Consider the following 22,685-nt stretch of genomic DNA (forward strand, 5'->3'; position numbering starts at 1 on the left):
ATCTGTAGAGTCAAAGCCCTCCCCCCATTAATAAAATTGATAAATTTATTATACCCCCAGTTTTTATAAATATTCAAAAATTTTACATGGATATCACATTGTGATACTTGTCTGTCAAACATTTGTTATATGCTTGATATTAATAGGGTAAAGAAAAACTATAATAATTAAATTTGTATGAAAAATTGATCTGTAAAACCATTTTTGTGTGAACTGAAGCTATATTTCTGGGAAGGATGGGCTAATCTTCATTCATTTAGTACAAATTTATTGAGCACCTTCATTGTACTTGGCAGTCTACTGCTTGCTGAGAATATAGAGATTAAAAACAATCACTGTTGTTAAAGAGCTTATGGGGGAGAAATACAAACACAGTTATACCAAAGTGTGATAATTGCAATGATAGATGCACACAGGGTGATGTATGAAGATAGAGGATGGACACCTGACCAGTAACGTGGGCTTAAGGAGTTTCCTAGAGTAATGCTGTAGTTAATTATTGCAGGACCTCAAGTTGGCCAGTGCATGAAGATATTTGTAAGGAGGTCAGAGAAGTGCCTCTGTTTTTTCTCTTAATTCGCCTTGTTTGAGAGCTACCAGCCTTATGGTTGAGGATAAGATGCAAGTGGTGTCATCTAGGAGAGATCTATTGATTTTTTAAAAAATATTTTAGAAAATATTGACAGTATTATTTGTAAAGTTTTATTTTTAGTCATATGGAGCATACAACATAATTTAAGATCTATTTATATTCTTGTACTACCAAGAGCTTCATTTCTTTAATTACAAAATTGAGGTTCAGTTATCAATGAACATTTGGAAATTAGTTCTACTGAATATGTATAACTTATAAAGAGCGTCTTATTGGTAGATCCACATTCTTTGAGTTTTAGAAAGTACTAGTGTTTGGCATTCGAGCTCTATTGCTTTCTTCCTTGTTTAAAATATATTATTTTTAGTTTCTACATTTTAACCTTGTAATATGCTATTTTAGAAGTTTCATATTTCAAGATTTCTTATGTAAGTTGCTCATTTTTTCTTGCTTATGATTATACAGTAGGTCCTTATTAGTTATCTATTTTATATATAGTAGTGTGTATATGCTTATGATTATAAATCATAAAGATTAGACCAACAATTATTTCGGATGTATGATGGACTTAGATTCAGTAGTTTGTGGCATAGCCTGCCCTGTAAATGAAGAATGTTTCATTTCATTAGAAATATGAGCTTTAGCAAAATTTCAAAGGTGGAATTTTCTGCAAGGTGACATTCCGCTAAGCATATCTTTATATAAAATGAATTATATCCTGAGTCATTGCAGTTGTATAAACTTAAGGTAACCCTTCTGTAGCAAATAAAGATTGACAAATTCATGCACTTTAAATAGGTATCCTGGATCAAATGATCATTTACTTATCGGAAATGGCTAATGAAATGTTGCAATGATTTATGGTGTGCTGCAGTGAATTTTCATAATATAGTAATTTATCTTTCATTTTTCAACTGCCTGTCCAGTTCATTTACTGCGTAATAGTTACTTTAAATGTTTTATCAACTGCTTATTTTTCTGTTCCTCTCCTCTTCCTTGCAGATTCTTACCATGATGATTTAGAGAATAATATTTCATTTTAGATGACTTGTTTTTACTATAGATAGTTTGGAAATACAGGCAGAGTTGCTGTAATGTGAAGCACAGTCATTAATCTGAAATAGCTATGTTGGATTGATTCCTGCTGTTATTATCAAAAACTATAAAAATGTTATAGCTTTTTTGTTATCAAAATATCTTTGAGAATAAGTATGAAATATATGATGATCACAAGGCAAAGCAGCATGTGTATTTTTATAATTAGAAACATTATTTATTAAGCACTATCTCTGTCTCAGGAATTGGATGTTGGAAAATAAGCATCTCTGTACTCATGGCCTTGCTTAGCAAAATTTGTTGACTACCTACTGTGTGTACAGTACTCTACTAGGTGATGCGAGATCTACTGTTATAATGAATATTCATAATACTTTAATTTCATTTAAGAAATATTTGTTGAGTATTTTCTGTGTGAAAATTGTTATATTTATATACTATAAATTTCTAGGTCTACGGGTTCTTTATAAGCTCTCTAGGACCATTTGTACAACATATTTAGAATAAATACTAGATTTATATATCTTATTTCTATATTGTTAAAGACTCAGGTGGAGGGACATATTTTTCTCTATCCTGACAGTCGGTAATGTTAAAAAAAAAAAAAAAAGATGATGTGGAGTTTTGAAACTACTTCACATTATAATATTATTAGCTTGGTAACTGAGAACATAAATTATTAGTATGTATATTCAAGGTAGAAATGTTTAGGAATGATATCAGCAAGGTGATAGAATGGGAGTTTGCAGCACTCACTCCCTCACAGAAACATTGATTTGAACAATCATCCATATACAAAATACCTTTACAAAAGCTAAGGAGTCCAGGTAAGAGATTACAGCACCGGGTTGGGGACAGTGGGGGGAACACAGAAATAAGAAAACACTCATTGAAGATGGTAGAAAGGACAGTTTCACATTACCTGCATCATCCTTCCCCTAAGCCTGCACCGTACAGGAAGCACGGTGAGAAAGGGTGAGAAATACCCTCTGCAAAGGGGAAGGAGAATGAAATGAGCACCGATTTTGCTTTGGACCCTACTTCCAGGCCTGCTCTGGTGAACCCCGGTGCCTGGATGATCCCTGTGGACCCAGGCGCCAGGCGCATCCCACTGCCACACTGGCTCCTGTGGCCTCAGGCTGCAGGCTGGCACCCGCAGACTCAGCCTCCAGGCTAGTCCCCCATATGCCTAGGCTACAGGAGACCTAGGATCCACACCCTCCCCATTAGACCCCAGCACTGGGCTGGCCTCTGGAGACCCAGGGTCAGGCTCATCCCAGTGGACTCAGGCTTCAGGCCCTCCCCTATGATCCCAGGTACCAGGCCCACCCCCATGGACTCAGGCGTCAGACCTACCCCAAAGACTCAGGACCAGGCCTGCCCCAGCGGACCCTGGTACCAGGCTAGCCCCTGCAGCCTCATGACCATACTTGTTGGCCCAGGTGCCTGGCTTGCCCCAGCACCAGTCCATAGAATTCAGGCTCATGGCCTGATCCAGTGCCAGGTAAGCCCTGTGGATCCATGCTCCTGGGTGGCTCCCACAGTTCCAGGCTCCAAACTGGCCCATGGACCAGGCTGCAGGCCTGCCACTGTGGACCCGGTTCCAGGCTCACCACTTTGTACTCAGTTACCAGTCCTACCCCGGTGGATCCTTGTGCCAGACTGGCTCTTCAGACCTAGGATCCAGGCCTGCACCCACAGACTCAGGCTCCAGGCTTGCCCTCATGGAAAAGAGAAAGCGGCAGAAAGCTCATTTAAAGAAATAATTACAGGAAATTTCCCAAATATGGAGAGGGAAAAGAACATCCAGATCCATAAATCCCAAAGAACCTCGAATAGATTAAACGTAAAGAGACTTTCACCAAGACACATTATAATAGCCCCAAATAAATCCAAGCATTTATGATCAGTTGATGTTTGACAGAGGTGCCAAGAACACACGATGGGGAAAGGACAATCTCTTCAATGAATAATGCTGGATATCCTTATGCAGAAGAATGGAAGTAGATCCTTATCTCACACCATATAAAAAAGTCAATTCAAAATGGATTAAAGACTTACACATTAAGACTCGAAACTGTAAAACTACAAGAGGAAAACACGAGGAAAAATATCGACATTGGTCAGGGCAATGATTTTTTGGATGTGACACTAAAAGCACAGACAACAAGAGCAAATATAGATAAATGAGATTGTGTCAAACTAGTAAGATTCTGCATAGCAAAGGAGATAATCAAGAGTGAAGAGACAGGGCTTCCCTGGTGGCACAGTGGTTCAGAATCCGCCTGCCAATGCAGGGGACACGGGTTCGAGCCCTGGTCCGGGAAGATCCCACATGCCACGGAGCAACTAAGCCCATGCACCACAACTACTGAGCCTGCGCTCTAGAGCCCATGAGCCACAACTACTGAGCTCACGTACCACAACTACTGAAGCCCGCATGCCTAGAGTCCATGCTCCGCAGCAAGAGAAGCCACCGCAATGAGAAGCCCGCACACTGCAATGAAGAGTAGCCCCTGCTTGCTGCAGCTAGAGAAAGCCCGCTCACAGCAATGAAGACCCAACATAGCCAAAAATAAATTAAAAAAAAAAAATAAAAGAGTGAAGAGACAACCTATGGAATGGGAGAGAATGTTTGTAAACCATACATCTAATAAAGATTTAATGTCCAAAATATATAAAGAACTCAAACAATTCAACAGAAAATAAATAACCCAGTTAAAAAATGGGCAAAGGACATAGATATTTTTCAAAGAAGACATAAAAATGGCCAGCCAGATATATGATAAAAAGCTCAACAGCAGTAATCATCAGAAAAATGCAAATCAAAACCAATTGAGATATCACCTCACACCTGTTAGAATGGCTGTTATCAAAAAGATAAGAGGTAACATATATTGGCAAAGATGAGGAGAACAGGAACTCTTGTATACTGTTGGTGGGAATGTAAGCAGTATAGTCAATTTGGAAAATGGTATGGAGTTTCCTCCAAAAATGAAAACTATCATATGACCCAGCAGTCCCATGTCTAGGTATATATCCAAAGGAAATTAAGTCAGTATCTTGAAGAGATACCTGCACTTCTATGTTCATTGCAGCATTATTCACAATAGCCAAGCTATGGACACAACTTAAGTGTCCATCAATGGATACGTGGATGTATAAAGAAAATATGATATATATACATATGGGTATGTTAATTAGCTTGATTGTGGTAATCATTTCATAATGTGTACACATACCAAAAAAAAATCATACACCTTATATAGGTATAATTTTCATTTGTCAGTTATACCTCAAGAAAGCTAGAAAAAATGAAAAATAAAATCTCAAAAAGAAAAGCATAACTCTAAAGCAGAAACAAGGAAAGAAAAAGAGGTGTTCATAATCTAAAAAATTTTGTAAAGAGAGTACCTTGGACCAAGAATATATCATTATTTTTTCAGTCTCATTAGAATAACGTATTTTAAAATTGAGTAATGATTAAACTAAGGTATATAAATACAGCATATATTTTGTTTTTAAGCTACTTTTGAAATATTATTGAGAGCACTAAGAAAGTTTAGTTTGATGGCATTTGTCAACCTCTGTTAATTAAATTTTGGCATCAGGGTCAAAGATTTATTAGTTTTCTTGATCTCTTTAATAATGAAAGTAGATGACATTAATTTATCTAAAACTGCGCTAAAGCCCTTCCTTGTGTACTAGTAGAGGTCTGAACTAGGAGAGAGGCCCTTCTTCTTCCTAGTCCTTTGTGAACCTGTTGTGAAGTCTTCACTCAGCCTTTATATACTGTTCATTGATTTTGTTTTCTATTTTCTCACAGTGCATATAATGTCAATTTAGCTTTAGATTCTTAACTCCACAACTGATTAGATTGGTAGTAACAGTAGTAATAGTAGCTGCAGCAGAAGTAGCAGTAATAGTAGCAGCAACACAATATGTTAAGTTTTTTTACTGATCTTCCCTCATAAGATAGGTATTTATATCAGATATCACCATTTTATAGAAGAGGAAACTGAGGTTCACGAGGGCTAAAGAAATGACCCCAGTCATGTCACTAAACACAAAGTATGTTTTAAACATAGTGTTCTATTATACATCATTCTCCAAGATGTGCTGGAATTGTTAATTATCCTTAGTACTCGAAGTCCTTAGAAAGGCAGTTCTATATATTTTCAAATGTAATTTTTAATGATAATGAACTGTTTGCTAAGGAATATGATGCAGGATTTTTACATCTCACTTTTTAAAAATGTCCCTTTTGCTATTGTTTACAGAAAGTATCACCTTGGGTAGGCTTACGCAAGATCAATATATCCTACTGGGGATGGGAAGACATGTCGCCATTTACAAACACAACACTACAGTGGCTTCCTGGTGAACCCAATGATTCTGGGTTCTGTGCGTATCTAGAAAGGGCAGCAGTGGCAGGCTTAAAAGCTAATCCTTGTACCTCTATGGCAGATGGTCTTGTCTGTGAAAAACCTGTTGGTAAGTAGTCCAGTAAACTAGTATTCTTTAAAAATATGTTTTCAACCCTTCTTCCCACTACCCTCTTCCATGGTGTGATGCTATGTAGGCCTGAAGTAACTTTCACCATCTTTTTATGATGCTGATTTCAATGTATATTTTATCTTTATTCACATTCCCCACTTACTATTAGTGACCTCAGCCTTAACTTATGAAAATATCAAAATTGTATTGTTTTATACAATCTTTAGTTCTTGGTTAAAATAGTGAGATTATGAACATATGGTTGTAGTTACAGTATAGTAATAATCTGTTCTTAATATTTTAATGTGTTTTACTTTCATAATAATAGTCTTTGTAAGAAAGATTTATCATTAAGATCAACAACTAATTTAGAATCATTTTAATCTTACAGATCTTTTATTTCAGTTGGCAAATGAAGAGAAACATTGCTGTTCCATCTTTTGAAATGGGTTTTTGTTAAGTGAGAAAGGAATATTGAGTTCTTTTCTCTTTTTTTGAATACTATATTTTGTATTGCAGAAGAATATACGTAACATAAAATTTATAATTTTAACCATTTTTCCCTTCAGTGTTTTTGAGATATAATTGACTTTTTAAAACATTTTTTAAGTATAGAGTTCACTGTCATTAAGTATATCCACATTGTTGTTAATCTGTCAACACTATCCATCTCCAGAACTTTTTCATCTTCCCAAACTGAAACTCCATATCCATTACACAATAACTCCCCACTCATCCCTCCTCCAGCCCCTGACAGCCACCTTCTACTTCCTGTCTCTATGAGTTTGACTGCTCTAAGCATCTCATATAAGTGGAATCATAAGGTGTTTGTCCATTTTGTGACTGGCTTATTTCTCTTAGCATAATGTCTTCAAAGTTCACCCATGTTGTAACATATGTCAGAATTTTATTCCTGTTTAAACATGAATAATTATCCATTGTATGTATATACCACGTTTTGTTTATCCATTCATATCTTGGTGGACACTTGTTGCTTCCACCTACTGACTATTGTGAATAATGATGCTATGAACATGGTTGTACAAATATCTGTTCCAGTTCCAGCTTTCATGTCTTTTGGGTATGTAGCCAGAAGCGGAATTGCTGTATCATATGGTAATTCCGTGTTTAATTTTTTGAGGAATTGCCATACTGTTTGCTATGGAAGCTTCACCATTTTAACATTCCCACAAGTAGCGTACAGGCTTCCAATTTCTCCACATCCTTGCCAACATTTAAAAAAATAATCATCCTAATGGGTGTGATAAATATTATATTTTATATAAAAATTTTATAGTAAATTGTTTTATTTTTATTGTTTGTTGCTTTGATAAGGCGTGGAATGTTTATAGAATTATGGCTAGATAGAAAAGTAAATAATGTTAGTGTACATAATATTTAGCCAAAAGATAGAAAAACCTAGGTCATGTATTACATTTCTATTTAAAAATTTTACAATTTTATGTACTTTGTAAATGATTAAAAATTTCCAAGGTATTATAAATTTCAAATTAGGTAATAAATTTAAGAAGTATTGACATGTCATCTTCATTCTCAGTTACCTTATCATACAATTTTTACTCTAATTTTTATCCCACACTTGGCTTAGTTGAAACATTCCGTAAACAACAAAATGAACGAAACTCATATTCTTGTGTTAGAAAGCAGTTAACAAAGAAAATAATTATATTTGCTGATTTATTCCAGTTAGTCCAAATCAAAATGCAAGGCCTTGCAAAAAGCCGTGCTCTTTAAGGACATCGTGTTCCAACTGTACCAGCAACGGCATGGAGTGTATGTGGTGCAGCAGCACGAAGCGATGCGTTGACTCAAATGCTTACATAATCTCTTTTCCATATGGACAGTGTCTGGAGTGGCAGACTGCCACCTGCTCTCGTAAGTATTTCTCTAGAGTCCCTTTTTGTTTAACTGCAACATAAATCACTTTTCTGTGATGGACAGAGAAATTGAACATTTGAGAAAGTTTAAAAAAATGAGAAAAAATATTGTCACTAGTTACAATAAAAAATGGCTAGTTACAAGTAAAAGCTAGTTTTAAAACCTCTTAATGCTGTAAGCCCCTGATTTACATTATACCATCATTTTGAATTCCCCTAAGTATATTACCCTACTATGAGCATTTTGCTACATTTGTGTTCCCCTGAATTCTGAGCGTGTGTTGAAGACAGAGTAACACTTCATGAAAGTGCTCACTTCAGAAGGATCGCATTGCTTCGTTGTGCTTCTTTAGTGTCCTTTAATCTAGCACAGTTCCCGTGTCGTCTTTTTTATAACTGTGATTTTTTTTTTTTTAAAGAATCTACACCAGTTGTTTTGTAGGTTTCCCAACTTGGATTTGTCTAATTGTTTCCTCATGATTAGATTCAAGTTAAGTAATTTTTGGCAAGGATATATCAGTGGTGGTATATTTGCTACAAATGCAAGATGTATAATCTTGGCGTCACATGGGGAGTTGTGTCACCAGGCCAATACTGAACTTACTGTGGGTTGTGCTTCGGGGGAAGACCCTGCCCCTTGCTGGTCTCATGTTTTATAAGGACTATAGAATGAGGAAGCACCTGACAGTCTGTGTTACTGGGTCCTGTGTAGTTATGAGGCAGCATGGTCATCCAGTTATAAGCCCTTCTTGCTCAGATGAGTGCCCTCATTTAGAGGCAGCTGCTTAAGCCAATACAGATGGAGACTCACTGTCTCTTCCAGACCTTACATTACTCCCAGGGAGGATGTTTCCTTCCCCTAGGGACCCAACCAAATCCATATTTGTTCCATATTGGGCACCAATGTTGCTTGAAGAGCTAGGACAAAGTGGTAATTGCCATAGTATAGGCTAGAACTTGCAGGCTGTAGCTGTTGTGTGCATTTATACTTCCAGGCTCTTGGCGTCAAGTGGAGAGGTGTTCCTGGGATGGGTATGGCTCGACCTGTTATGGGTTGAGCTCCCTGTTGCTATCCCATTTTAGGAATTTTGATAAGGAATGGGGACGTACGTGATCAAGTGTGTGACAAGGGGGTGTTGCAGGCATAAAATGGTCTTGCTAGCACAGAAAACGTCTTATAACTAGGAGCCAGCTGCCGAGGAAGGTTGAAATACCAGTCCTGGAGACTTGTGGGGAGTTAAGACATTGCTCAGCTTCTCCTGCCTTTATTGTTGTGTTTGTTTCACAAAAGATTATATACGTATGACCCATTTAGATAAAGTTGAAAATAGGCAAAACTATGCTATATTGTTTAGGAATGAATTTTTTAGGTAGAACTGTAGGGTAAGGTAAAAAGTTATTCTTATAAGTGTCAGATAGTGGATGCTGCTGGAAAAGATTAGGGGTGCTGATTAGGAAAAGGGTACAAAGGAGGCAATGTTCTGCTTCTAGACTGCATGCAGGTACAGAGTATTCATTTAAAATAATTTATTAGTATCACATTTTTCTTTATGTACTTCTATGTATGTGTGTTATATTTCACAATGCAAAAAGGCTAAAAGGTAGGGAAAAAGGAATTTGGAAAGTCTCCAAGCTCTTAAACTGTTAAGAACTTTCTAAAAATTATTTAGAGTTAAGTCTAAGTTGTCTTCTCCATTCACAAATCTTTCTTATATTCCATTCTTTTCATTTGTTCATCTTCTGGAAAATAGTCTTCAGTAATTCTTTCCAAATAAATTTGTGGCTAGTAAACTTTTTGAGTCTTTGCACGTCTAAAAGTGCATTTTTCATGTTCACTTGAATGATAAAATGCCTGGGTGTGGAGTTCTAAATAAATCGTTTCCTTTGAAGTTCTAGCATTCAGTGTTGTGGATAAGAATTTTCATGCTTTTGTGGGATATCTTTTTTTCCCTTTCTTTGAGAGCTTTTAAGACTCTTCTCTTTATCCTTGGCATTCAAAATTTTGCAGTTTATTTGAATTCCGTTTTACAGTAGTTGATGTAGATTTCAAAAATGGATTCTCATTTGCTCTTAATCTGGAGAGTAGTTTTCCTTCATCTGCTAAAAATGTTCCTTAATGTCAAATTATTTGTTTTCTTCTATTTACTCTTATTGGAAATCTTAAAATAGTCATTGGAATTTTTGGATATATATCAGTATCTCTTGTTTTTGCCTTTTTTTATTGGAGTATAGTTGATTTACAATATTGTGTTAGTTTCAGGTATATAGCAAAGTGATTCAGTTATATATATATATACATATATATATTCTTTTTTCATATTATTTTCCATTATAGGTTATTATAAGATATTGAATATAGTTCCCTGTGCTGTATAGTAAATCCTTGTTGCTTATCTATTTTATGTATAGTAGTTTGTATCTGTTAATCCCATACTCCTAATTTATTCCTCCCCGCCCCCTCCTTTCCCTTTTGGTAACCGTAAGTTTGTTTTCTATGTCTGTGATTCTGTTTTGTATATAGATTCATTTTTTTTTTTTAGATTCTACATATAAGTGATATCATATAATATTTGTCTTTCTCTGTCTGACTTAATATGATAATCTCTAGGTCCATCCATGTTGCTGCATATGGCAATATTTCATTCTTTTTTTATGACACCACATCTTCTTAAGCCAGTAATCCAGTCGTCTCTTTATGGGCACTTGGATTTTTTCCATGTCTTAGCTATTGTAAGTAGTGTTGCTATGAACATTGGGATGCATGTATCTTTTCAAATTAGTATTTTTGTCTTTTCTGGATATATGCCCAGGAGTGGGATTGCTGGATCATATGGTAGCTCTGTTTTTAGTTTTTAAGGAACCACCATACTGTTTTCCATAGTGGCTGCACCAATTTACATTCCCATCAACAGTGTAGGAGGGTTTCCTTTTCTCCACTCCCTCTCCAGCATTTATTATTTGTAGACTTTTTGATGATAACCTTTCTGACCAGTGTGAGGTAATACCTCATTGTGGCTTTGATTTGCATTTCTCTGATGATTAGTGATGTTGAGTATCTTTTCATGTGCCTTTTGGCCATCTCTATGTCTTCTTTGGAGAGATGTCTATTTAGGTCGTATGCCCATTTTTTGATTGGGTTGTTTGTTTTTTTGTTATTGAGTTGTATGAGTTGTCTGTATATTTTAGATATTAACCCCTTGTTGGTCACATTGTTTGCACATATTTTCTCCCATTCCATAGGTTGTCTTTTTATTTTGTTGATGATTTCCTTTGCCGGGCAAAAGCTTTTAAGTTTGACTAGGTCCCATTTGTTTATTTTTGCTTTTAATTCTTTTGCGTTGGGGGACTGACCTAAGAAAACATTGATATGATTTATGTCAGAGAATGTTTTGCCTATGTTCTCTTCTAGAAGTTTTATGGTGTCATGTTTATCTTTAGGTTTTTAAACCATTTTGAGTTTATTTTTATATATGGTGTGAGGGATTTTTCTAATTTCATGGATTTATATGTAGCTGTTCAGCTTTCCCAGCACCACTTGTTGAAGGGACTGTCTTTTCTCCATTGTGTATTCTTGACTCCTTTGTCGTAGATTAATTGGCTGTAGGTGTGTGAGTTTATTTCTGGGCTCTCTATTCTGTTCCATTGATCCATATGTCTGTTTTTGTGCCAGCACCATGCTGTTTCGATTACTGTAGCTCTGTAGTATTGTCTGAAGTCTGAGAAGGTCATGCTTCCAGCTTTGTTCTTTTTCCTCAGGATTGCTTTGGCAATTCTGGATCTTTTGTGGTTCGATATAAATTTTAAGATTATTTGTTCTAGTTCTGTTAAAAATGCCATGCATATTTTGATAGGGATTGCATTAAATCTGTAGATTGGTTTGGGTAGTATGGTCATTTTAACAATATTAATTCTTCCAATCTAAGAGCATGGGCTATCTTTTCATTTCTTTGAATCATCTTCAGTTTCCTTTATCAGTGTTCTATAGTTTTCAGTGTATAGGTCTTTCACCTCCTTGGTTAAGTTTATTCCTAGGTATTTTAGTTTTTTGATGTGATTTTAAACAAGATTGTTTTTTCACTTTCACTTTCTGATATTTCATTGTTAGTGTAAAGAAATGCAACAATTTCTATATGTTAATCTTGTATCCTGCTTCCTTGCTGAATTCATTTATTAATTCTAATAGTCTTTGTATGGAGTCTTTAGGGTTCTCTATATATATAGTGTATACTGTCATCTGCAAATAATGACAGTTTTATGTCTTTCTTTCCAATTCTTGTCTGATTGCTGTGGCTAGGGCTTCCAATACTGCGTTGAGTAGAAGTGGTGAAAGTGAGCATACTTGTCTTGTTCCTGAATTTAGTGAGAAGGCTTTCAGCTTTTCAACATTGAATATTATTTTGGCTTTTGGTTTGTTGTAAATGGCTTTTATTATGTTGGGATAGGTTCTCTTTATACCCAGTTTAGTGAGAGTCTTTATCATGAACGGATGTTGAATTTTATCAAATGCTTTTTCTGCATGTATTGAAATGATCATGTGGTTTTTGTCTTTTCTTTTGTTGATCGGGTGTATCACATTGATTGACTTGTGTATGTTGAACCATCCTTGCAACCCTGGAATGAATCCAACTTGATCATGGTGTATGATTCATTTTATGTATTGTTGGATTCAGTTTGCTACTTTTTTGAGGATTTTTGCATCTATAGTCATCAAAGATATTGGCCTGTAATTTTCTTTTTTTGTAAGGTCTTCGTCTGGTTTTGGTATCAGAGTGATGGTGGCTTCATAGAATGACTTTGGGAGTGTCCCTTCCCTTCAGTCTTTTGGAATGGTTTGAGGAGGATGGGTATAAATTCTTCTTTCAATGTTTGGTAAACTTCCTCAGTGAAGCTGTCCGATCCTGGACTTTAGTTTGCAGGGAGTTTTTGTTTTGTTTTGTTTTGTTTTTACAGATTCTATTTTACTTCTAGTGATCAGTCTATTCAAATTATCTGTTTCTTCTTGGTTCAAATTTGGTAGGCTGTATATTTCTAGAAACTTTTCCATTTCATGTAGGTTGACCAGTTTTGGTGGCATATAACTTCATATTTTTATGCCTTTTTCTTTTATTCTCTTATGACTTTTTGTATTTCTGCAGTCAGTTGTTACTTCTCCTCTTTCACTTCTTATTTTGTTTATTTGGGTCCCCTCTCTTTTCTCCTGGTGAGCCTGGCTAGAGGTTTTCAATTTTATCTTTGTGAAAAAACAGCTGTTGGTTTTATTGATCTTTTCTATTGTTTTTTGATTTCTATTTTATTTATCTCCTCTCTGATCTTTATTTCCTTCCTTCTGCTGACTATAGGTTTTGTTTATTCTTCTTCTTCTAATTCTTTTAGGTGGTAGGTTAGGTTGTTTATTTGAGATTTTTCTTGTGTCTTGAGGAAGGCCTGTATTGCGATGAACTTCCCTCTTAGGACTGCTTTTGCTGCCTCTCATGGATTTTGTAAGGTTGTGTTTTTATTGTCATTTGTCTTGAGGTGTTTTCTGATTTCCTCTTTGATTTCATCATTGACCCATTGGTTTTTTTTAATAGCATGCGTTTTAGTCTTCGTGTGATCCTTTTTCCCCCATTTTCCTTTCTGCGGTTGATTTCTAGTTTCATACCATTGTGGTCAGAAAAGATGCTTGAAATAATTTCTATCCTGTTAAATTTGTTGAGGCTTGTTTTGTATACTAGTATGTGGTCTCTCCTAGAGAATGTTCTATGTGTGCTTGAAAAGAATGTGTATTTTGGTCTTTTTGGATGTAGTGTCCTGTACATATCAATTAAGGCCAACTGTTCTATTGTGTCATTTAGGGTCTCTGTTGCCTTATTGATTTTCTGTCTGGAAGATCTGTCCATTGATGTCAGTGGGGTGTTAAAAATCTCCTACTATCATTATTTTTCTCTTAATTTCTGACTTCATGTCTCTTAGTATTTGTTTTATGTACTTAGGTGCTTGTATATTGGGTGCATATATATATATTAATGAGTATGATGTCCTCTTCTTGTATTGATCCCTTTGTCATTATATAGTGTCCTTCTTTGTCTGTCTTTATGGACTTTCTTTTAAAGTATTTCTTGTCTGATATGAGCATTGCTACCCCCACTTTCTTGTTGTTTCCATTTGCATGAAATATTTTTTTCCATCCCCTCACTTTCAATCAGTATGTGTCTATATGCCGTAAAGTGAGTCTCTTGTAGGCAGCATATTGTAGGTTCTTGTTTTTTAATCCAATCTGCCATTCTGTGTCTGTTGATTGGAGTATTTATTCCATTGACATATAAGCTAATTATTGATAAATATGTATTTATTGCCATTTTAAACCTTGTTTTCTAGTTGATTTTATAGTTCTTCTATGTTCGTTTCTTCTTTTCATTTTTCCATTTATGATTTGATGGTTTCCTTTTGTATTATGTTGTTTCTTTTTCTTTTTTGTGAATCTACTGTATGTTTTTAATTTGTGATTATTCTGGTTTTGAAGTATGTTAACCCACAACTACATCTGTTTGCTTTAGACATAGTCATGTAAGTTCAAACACATTCTAAAAAATCTGTAGTTTTGTACTCCCCTCCCCACATTTTGTGATTTTGACGTTCTATCTTACATCTTCGTGTTTATCCTTTTGCTGTTAATTATAGTTATAATCACTTCTAAAAAATTTTTTTTGATTGTTTTTAAATTTATGTACTGGCTTATTTAAGTGATCAATCCTGTTACATTTTTGTCTTTCCTATTGTGATTTTCCCTTTCCTATAGATTCTTGCTTCTTTTCTATTTAGAGAAGACCTTTCAATATTTCTTTTAGGTTATGTTTAGTATTGCTGTATTCGTCTTGTTTTTGCTTGTCTGAGAAATTCTTTATCTCTTCTTTTATTCTAAATGATAAGCTTGCTGGGTAGAGTATCCTAGGTTGCTGGATTTTCCCTTGCAGGAAGTCCAGTGAGGTGGCAGCTGTCGGCACTGGTCTGTCTGCACAGATAGCTAGGAAGCCAGCAGGTGCATGCTCTTTCTGAGCAGAGTCCAGGCTCCTCCCAGCTTGCAGGGGGGCTTTTCAGGGCAAGGACCTGCCCGTGTGTACCCTCCCTCCTTCACAGATTCCTCCCACAGGCCTTGGATCTGTCCTGATGCCCTTTTTTTTTTTTTTTTTTCTGTCCTACCCAGTTACTTGGGGATCTTTCTTACAGCTTTGGTTGTATAAGAGATCTTCTGCCAGTTTCCAGTTAGTTTTCTGTGAAAACTGTTCCACCTGTAGATGTATTTTTGATGTGTTTGTGGGGGGGAGGTGAGCTCCACTTTGCCATCTTGATCCACCTACAAGCTTAATATCTCTTAAATTCACTTGTACTTTCCATCCCTTTGTTTGCTAAGTGAGATTCAGATATTTTTTCCTTTTTTATGGTTTTTAAAAATTTGGGGCTTTTTATCTATTCAGAATGAATTTTTGTGAGAACCCTCCACTGTAAAAATTGTAACTGCATATTTTGAAGGGTAAATTAAAAATGATTAACTCTTTGAACACAGGTATGAATTGCATTTTTACCACTGCTATGAATTGCATTTTTACCACTGCTGAACTAAATGATGATAACTGCTGCTGGTGGGATTGTCAGCTAGGCATGCACGGGTCACTTCTTCAGTCCTGCTTTGGCATCTCTTGTTTTTGATCTTTTGCTTCTTTTGTTTTCTTGATTGTTATAGAGGCTTATTTTCTACTTCTGCAGTTTGTTCCTTGAGCAGTTAGTCTAATCTGCTGGATTTTTCATTTCCATAGGTCTTTTCTTTCACTGTTATGTCTATTGTCACATTTGCCTTCCCTGTGGCTATATATATAGCTCATTTGAACTGATGATGTCTAATAGCAGTTATTTTTGTTCCATAGCTTTTAAAATTATATGCCCTGTGTATCCTTGTGGGGAAGAGGGGCATTTTACTTTGCCCCAAGGAGCCCTTGTGTTCTTTGGAGATAGTAGTTACCTGGCAGTGACCCACTCCTTATGGAAAACAAGCTCCTTCTCTATTACGTTTAATTCTTTTCCATGTTTTTAACCAACAAACATTGAAAGAAACTGCTGTAAATAGGCTTTTAGTAATGTAGTAGTAGGGTGTGCAGGAGGGGAAGTATTCTACAGTCCTATGATTACGTCTCATTCTTTTGGTGAGCCTGTGCCCCATACTCTTCTGTGAACTTCACTTCACTAGTGCTTCTCAGTCCTTTTTTCCACTCTTAGGTGGTACAGCATGGCTGGAGGGAGCTGGAGTTGTATACTTCTCTTCCCCCCACATGAAAGACTAGAGCAGGTTAGAGTTGGTTATTTCCCTTTAGCCAGGTCAGTTAGGCTCTGATAAAACCCCAGCAGTTTAGGCTCTGTTAAATTGTTTCTCCAGGCCTTGGTAAGAAAAACAAGTGCTCTGGCATATCTCAAAGTTGCTCCTTTTCCCCTCCCATGCTGGAAGCACAAAGGGGCTTTTCTTCAATATTCACCGTGAGGACCTGTTAGAATTAATCTTTCAAAGAGCCAAAAATAAATAAAATTAAGTTGAATAAAAATAATTGCTCTAATTACTTATAGTGCATACATAGTCTTCAGACTACCCATAACTTACTCAAAATAGCACAGCCTACAAAAGCGTTCCTATATTATTGTTTTCCGTAAGAAAAGAATAAATATTAGAGTCTTTCAGTTTTTTAGTCTCCATTACAAACTAAAGAATGAATATTCTGTTAATTTTTCAGCAATGCATGTTGCTCTCCACTCTTGAGCAATAGCTAAACCAACATTACCTTTTGTAATAGTTTCATACCTAAAATAAAACATAAGAGAATAGAACGTTGCTCTGAATATGACATTTTGTAACTCATTATTAAAGCCTAAAGTCTAATAGATAAAGACACCATTAATAGTTTGTCATTCAGTCAGTGTAAGAAAGGCAGGATTCTTTCATCTAAGATTTACCCAGTTGTTTGAAAAGCAATAACAGGTATGTTGTGTTTGAAAACAGTTTAGGTTTAATTGTACATTATGCTTCTTCAAGACATTTGATTGGTTATCTTTCCTTAAAAAGGTAATCCTAAAATAAATTTTATTTTCCTAGGAGATATCTATAGACTATAAACATAAAGCCTAGATTTATTTTGCGACCTAGTAAAGATTTACTTCAATTCATCACATGATAGTAAATAATTAGAATGTCAAGATAGCATACCTAATTTGATATTTTACATTGTTCCCCATTGATTTCATAGCAACCCAATATAATTTTGAAGACAATTAGAATAATCTAGTCAATGATACTGTGGGCTAGCTACAATCGCAGATAAAAGAGAAATATTTCACAGCAAAAAGTCTAAGGAGGAGTATGGTAATATATAAAATGTTCAGTTATCTAAGGATATTTTAAATGAAGTGCCATTTAACACCATTTACTGCTTAAAAATTTTTTCAAAAAGAAGTATGTTCATGTCACTGAATTATTTATCTACAGGGTTAACATTAATGACTTGTGTTCAATGACTCAAAGAATATTCTTCCTTTTAAATTTATTATTAAGGAAATATAGGAGATGGTACTCATTCTTCACTTTCTTGCATCCAGTCTGTGAAATGCTCAGCACTGAAAAAATTCATAACAACAAATCATACTGTAATTGATGAATTCTTTAATCCAGTATTGTATTATCCCTGCATAGCCTACTATATTGAGTGCCTGATATTCACTGAGAAGCTTGCACTATTCTTATTTGCAGCTTTCTGAGGAACATTTCTGTTTCCAGTAATATTAAAACACTGAGTGGCAGTTAAGTTATTACCACGATAAAAATGAAATTGAGACTGTCAGAAATCTACCGTTTTTTTTTTTTCCTTTGAGGTTTTTCTAGCATGCCATTAGAAGGCATCATTCATGGTACTTGGTACCTATGCATTATCTTATATGGGTAAACAATTCCCAAGACAGTGTACCTTTGCTAGCAAAACATCAGTGAAACTAATTTTAAAAAGTCTCAGCCTGATATAAGGTACTATTATTGTGAATTAAAAATATGAAACATCACATAGCAGCTATTATGACTATTATGGCAGACTGTAATATGTTCATCCTTGGAAAAGACATCACAGTATTCCCAGGCTTAGTTGAGGCTCATAGTCTATACATCAGTTAAACAAAAAAAGGTTGAGCTTCAGTGAGTGATTCTTGAGGTGATATTCTGAAAGTCAAGAGAGAGCCTGTCCTGCTGGTTGCCTGCTAAGGCAGAGTATCCAGTTTCCATATTCCCATTCAGTTTGGCTCTTCGAGTGAGATTGCTGTTAAACATCACATGGCAGGCAAATGCTAGTATCTTGGACCCTTGGGAAGAGCATTGTCCATGAGAGGCAGTCCAGCTGGGTTCAGCTATCCCAGGGAGTGGGTAAGCATGACTTACACTGGACATTCACAGGAAGATGAGGATTTTTTCCTTGAAGGCCCTCCCTAGGCACAACAAGAACAACTAACATTGCTCTGTATCATAGACAATGTTGTCTGTAGGCCCCTGGATCAGTTCCCAAAAGGTCTTAATACTGGCAAAGTTCTCAGGAGTGTTTAAATGCTGACTTTGTTTTTCTCCATGTCATGGTACCACACCTTTATTCACCCTCACGTCAATCCATTCATCTCCTCTTTGTTCATAATGTATGTTTTATTTGCTTTTGAAGTAATTACTGTCTCTTACTATTACATAAAATGTTTACGTTAACTATAGATGACTTTTTACTGTCTTTTTTCAGATCATATTTATTTTTCCATTAGCTTGCAATTCTATTTGAATATAAAGTCATATAACATACTTGTTAATGATGTTCCTGCCATGCAGCTCAAAACTGTTCTGGATTGAGAACCTGTGGACAATGTTTGGAACAGCCTGGGTGTGGCTGGTGCAACGATCCTAGTAATACAGGAAGAGGACACTGCATTGAAGGGTCTTCCCGGGGACCAATGAAGCTTGTTGGAATGCATAATAATGAGATGGTTCTTGACACCAGTGTTTGTCCTAAAGAGAAGAACTATGAGTGGTCCTTTATCCAGTGTCCAGGTAATAAAAATGTGATGAAAGCAATTTTAACTTCTGCTCAAGGACACCAAGAATTACTTTCCTTTCTTATAATAAAGATTTAGAGGAAAAAAAAACAATGAAAATGAGACTCAAATTTAAAGGATTAAAAAAATTCTTTCCTATATCCATGTTTGTTGTATAGGTGGTATTATGTTTGGAATCATTAAACAGGCTGACCAGATGCATGGTATATAATTGTTAGATTTGGTTTCATGTGAACTGTTAAAAGGAAAAGAAATATTGGTTTCATACCAAATTTCTATACTGTAGTGTAGTCTTTTATTGTTTATAATATTATACTATCTTAGAATTCAAAGGCAACTCAGAGGATCCAGTCAAGCTAAGTACGGGAATATTTTGTATAATATCCATGATAGAGTCATTTGACCCTTGGTATTTGGTCCCATTCAATTTTGAAGGTCAGTAAAGTTTTTAGAGTTTTTAAAATAGGCAGTCTATTCTTATATGGAATAAAATCAACCTTCTTGAAAAATTAATTTATTCAGTATATTTTTATTGAGTGCCTACTATGTGCAAAGAGTGTTTTACGTGCTAGAGACATAACAATGAAAAAAGTAGACTAAAATCACTGCATTAATTGAGCCGGTATTCGAATTGAAATTAATAAAATTGATTACACACACATACATATGTATATGAAGTTAGGTGGTGATAAGTGCTATTAAATAAAGCAAGGAAGGGGAATAAAGCTTGCAATTTAAAAGAGTGGTAAGAGAAGCTTGCACTTAGAAGTAATGGTTAATAAACACCTCAAGTAGATGAGGGAGTGAATCATGCGGCTGTCTGGGGAAAGAGTGTTCCAGAAGACACAAAGACTTGAGTGAGATAGTTTATTTACGAGATGAACCTAGGAAGCACAATTGAGGGAATAGGAGTTTCAAAGACGGGAGAAAAACCAATAATATGTACATGATTAGGCTGGCTACTATACTGGGAAATTTGAACTCAGACCCACTAGGGACCTATGAAGAGCTATGCAGAATGCTCCTCAGAGTTAACCCTCAGGGATTGGGGGTTGGGGGGGAATTTATCCACTAACTCTCTTCCACTGATGGTTGAGTGATGCCTCTGGGGGTATTGTACTTCTGAGCTGCACCAGCATGTCTGATTAATAGCTTATCATGATACCAGTGAACATTCTGAGGCAAAAGAGTGGGGAGATACTGCAGAACTTGCTTTAGGTGAGGCACTGACAGTGTATTGCACTGAAACCAGATGGACTAAGGGAATGTGGTACTTCTACGTAAACTTTGGAATATATGAAAACCAAGAAGAGGGACAAACTATTGATTCATACAACGACATGGCTGAATCTTAAATACCTTTTACTTAGTGAAAGAAGCCAGACCAAAAGGCTGCATATTGCACTATGGAGATGGAAGAGAGATCAGTTATTTGCCAGAAGTAGTAAAGGTAGGGATTGCCTTCAAGGGGACCTCATAATGGAATTTTTTGTGCTGTGGAACTGTTCTTTATGACACTGTGGTAGTTCATAATGACTCTATGCATTTGTCAAATCATACTGTATACCACAAAGAATGAACTTTCCTGACGGCAAATTAAAAAAAAAGTCAACCAGCATGTTAGGGGATCCCATAAGGGAATGCAAACGGTGACAAATAAATTTAACTGTATTACAAATGCCATAACCTCATCAAAATAATGAGCTGACCTAAGTAACCTTGGAAAACAGTGTTTTGGCTGGATACTATAAAACTAAAGAAAAAAACCTACATAAACATTATATTCTGATTGGTAAATTTGTTTCTCACATAGCACAGATTAACAATTCTAACAATACTTTATATGTTTAGTAGGTTTGGACAAATATATAAATTAACTGTGTTTAATGTGAGCCAGGTTTCCCACTGTCACAGAAAGACGTAGACATAGAGAATGGACTTGGGGACACGGGGTGGGAGGGGGAAGTTGAGGCAAAGTGAGAGTAGCATCGACATATATACACTGCCGCATGTAAAAGCGTTCGCTAGTGGGAAGCAGCCGCATAGCACAGGGAGATCAGCTCCGTGCTTTGTGGTGACCCATAAGGAGGATGAGAGGGAGGCTCGAGAGGGAGGGGATATGGGGATATATGTATGCATATGGCTGATTCACTTTGTTGTACAACAGAAGCTAACACAGTATTGTGAAGCAATTATACTCCAATGAAGATCTATTAAAAAAACATGCAAAGAGTGAAGACTGTAAAGAACCCTGTGGGGAATTCCCTGGCGGTCCAGTGGTTAGGACTCCGAGCTTCCACTGCAGGGGCCACGGATTCGATCCCTGGTTGGGGAACTAAGATGCCACATGCCGTGCGGCATGGCCAAAAGGAAAAAAAAAAAGAAAAGAAAGAAAAAAGAATCCTGTGGTATTGGTTTAGAGTATAAGCATGAATTCAAGTTTATTTTAATATTTAATATATATGCGCAGAGGTATATATACATATATTTTCTAGCTCAGTTCTCCAAGAGGGCCTGGAAACCATGATGCCCCAGTAGCAATGAGCACATTCAGTGCCCACAATCCTGGTTTCTGAATACCATTTTCCAATGAAAGGAACCAGGGCTCTCTGGAGTGACGGCTGGTTCTAGGGCTGGGGCAGGGAGAACACAAGGTGAACCTGAAGTATTGTTTAATGCCAGAAAGTAAGAAAGTGCTCAAAACAAAATAAAGGAGGATGGGAGCATGTCAAAGGGACACAGCCAACCAGAAAGAGTTCTTAATGGGTCAAATCTGGGCAAAAAATAGTGATTGTATTGGATTGTAACCCAAAGAACATAATACATATCCATGATTCTATAGTGATTTAAGTGATTGAATAGATAATAAATGGGTGAGAATGGATAAATATTCCTTACAGAAAATTCCAAATAATGAATGTATAATGAATGAGGGAAATAAAAAACTGCTGTTAGAACCCCACAGTAATAAGTGCCGTAAGAATAGTCTTCTTAAGAATGTTCAAATTAGTGTGTGAAACTTTAAGGAGAAAAAATATATTCGTGTAGCTTCCAAATATCTTCCTCAAAAATATTTATTAATTACTGTGGTGGTTTGAACATATGTCCACAAGTACCTTGACACCCATTTCCCTAGGAAGTGGAGCTTAATTTCTCTCCCCTTGAGTGTGAGTTGGACATGGTGACGCTTCTAATGAATAGAGTGTGGATGTGGAGAAACTGTAACTTTACAGTGGAGGATGTAAGGCGACATCACCATAAACAAGTGATCAAGGTTAACAACACCAGTAATAAGTCATGTTAATATCACATTACTCCCTGATACGATGTGGTGAGAAGGGCACCTCACTTCTGTGGTATTCTTCCCCCAAATCTATAACCCGGTTTAGTCATCAGAAAACATCAGACAAAACGACATTGAAGGACATTTTACAAAATACTTGACCAGCCCTCTAGAAAAGAATCTGCTTCCAAGCTCATTCACATGTTGGCACAATTCAGTGCCTTGCAACTGTAGGGCTGAGGTGACTGTTTTCTAGCTGGCTGTC

At 36.1% G+C, this 22,685-nt stretch overlaps 1 protein-coding gene across 2 annotated transcripts in view; it reads left to right on the forward strand.

Moving 5' to 3' along the window:
• ATRNL1 (attractin like 1) overlaps positions 1-22,685 on the forward strand; it is a 684,787-nt gene that overhangs the window by 148,344 nt on the left and 513,758 nt on the right. For both annotated transcript variants that reach the window (XM_068549055.1, XM_068549056.1), the window contains 3 exons: positions 5,929-6,142; positions 7,853-8,041; positions 18,914-19,132. In XM_068549055.1, coding sequence (XP_068405156.1) covers positions 5,929-6,142; positions 7,853-8,041; positions 18,914-19,132 — 622 coding nt within the window. The remainder of the gene's footprint in view (positions 1-5,928; positions 6,143-7,852; positions 8,042-18,913; positions 19,133-22,685) is intronic.

This window comes from Eschrichtius robustus, chromosome 7, assembly GCF_028021215.1.
Source record: "Eschrichtius robustus isolate mEscRob2 chromosome 7, mEscRob2.pri, whole genome shotgun sequence".
Lineage (NCBI taxonomy): Eukaryota > Metazoa > Chordata > Mammalia > Artiodactyla > Eschrichtiidae > Eschrichtius > Eschrichtius robustus.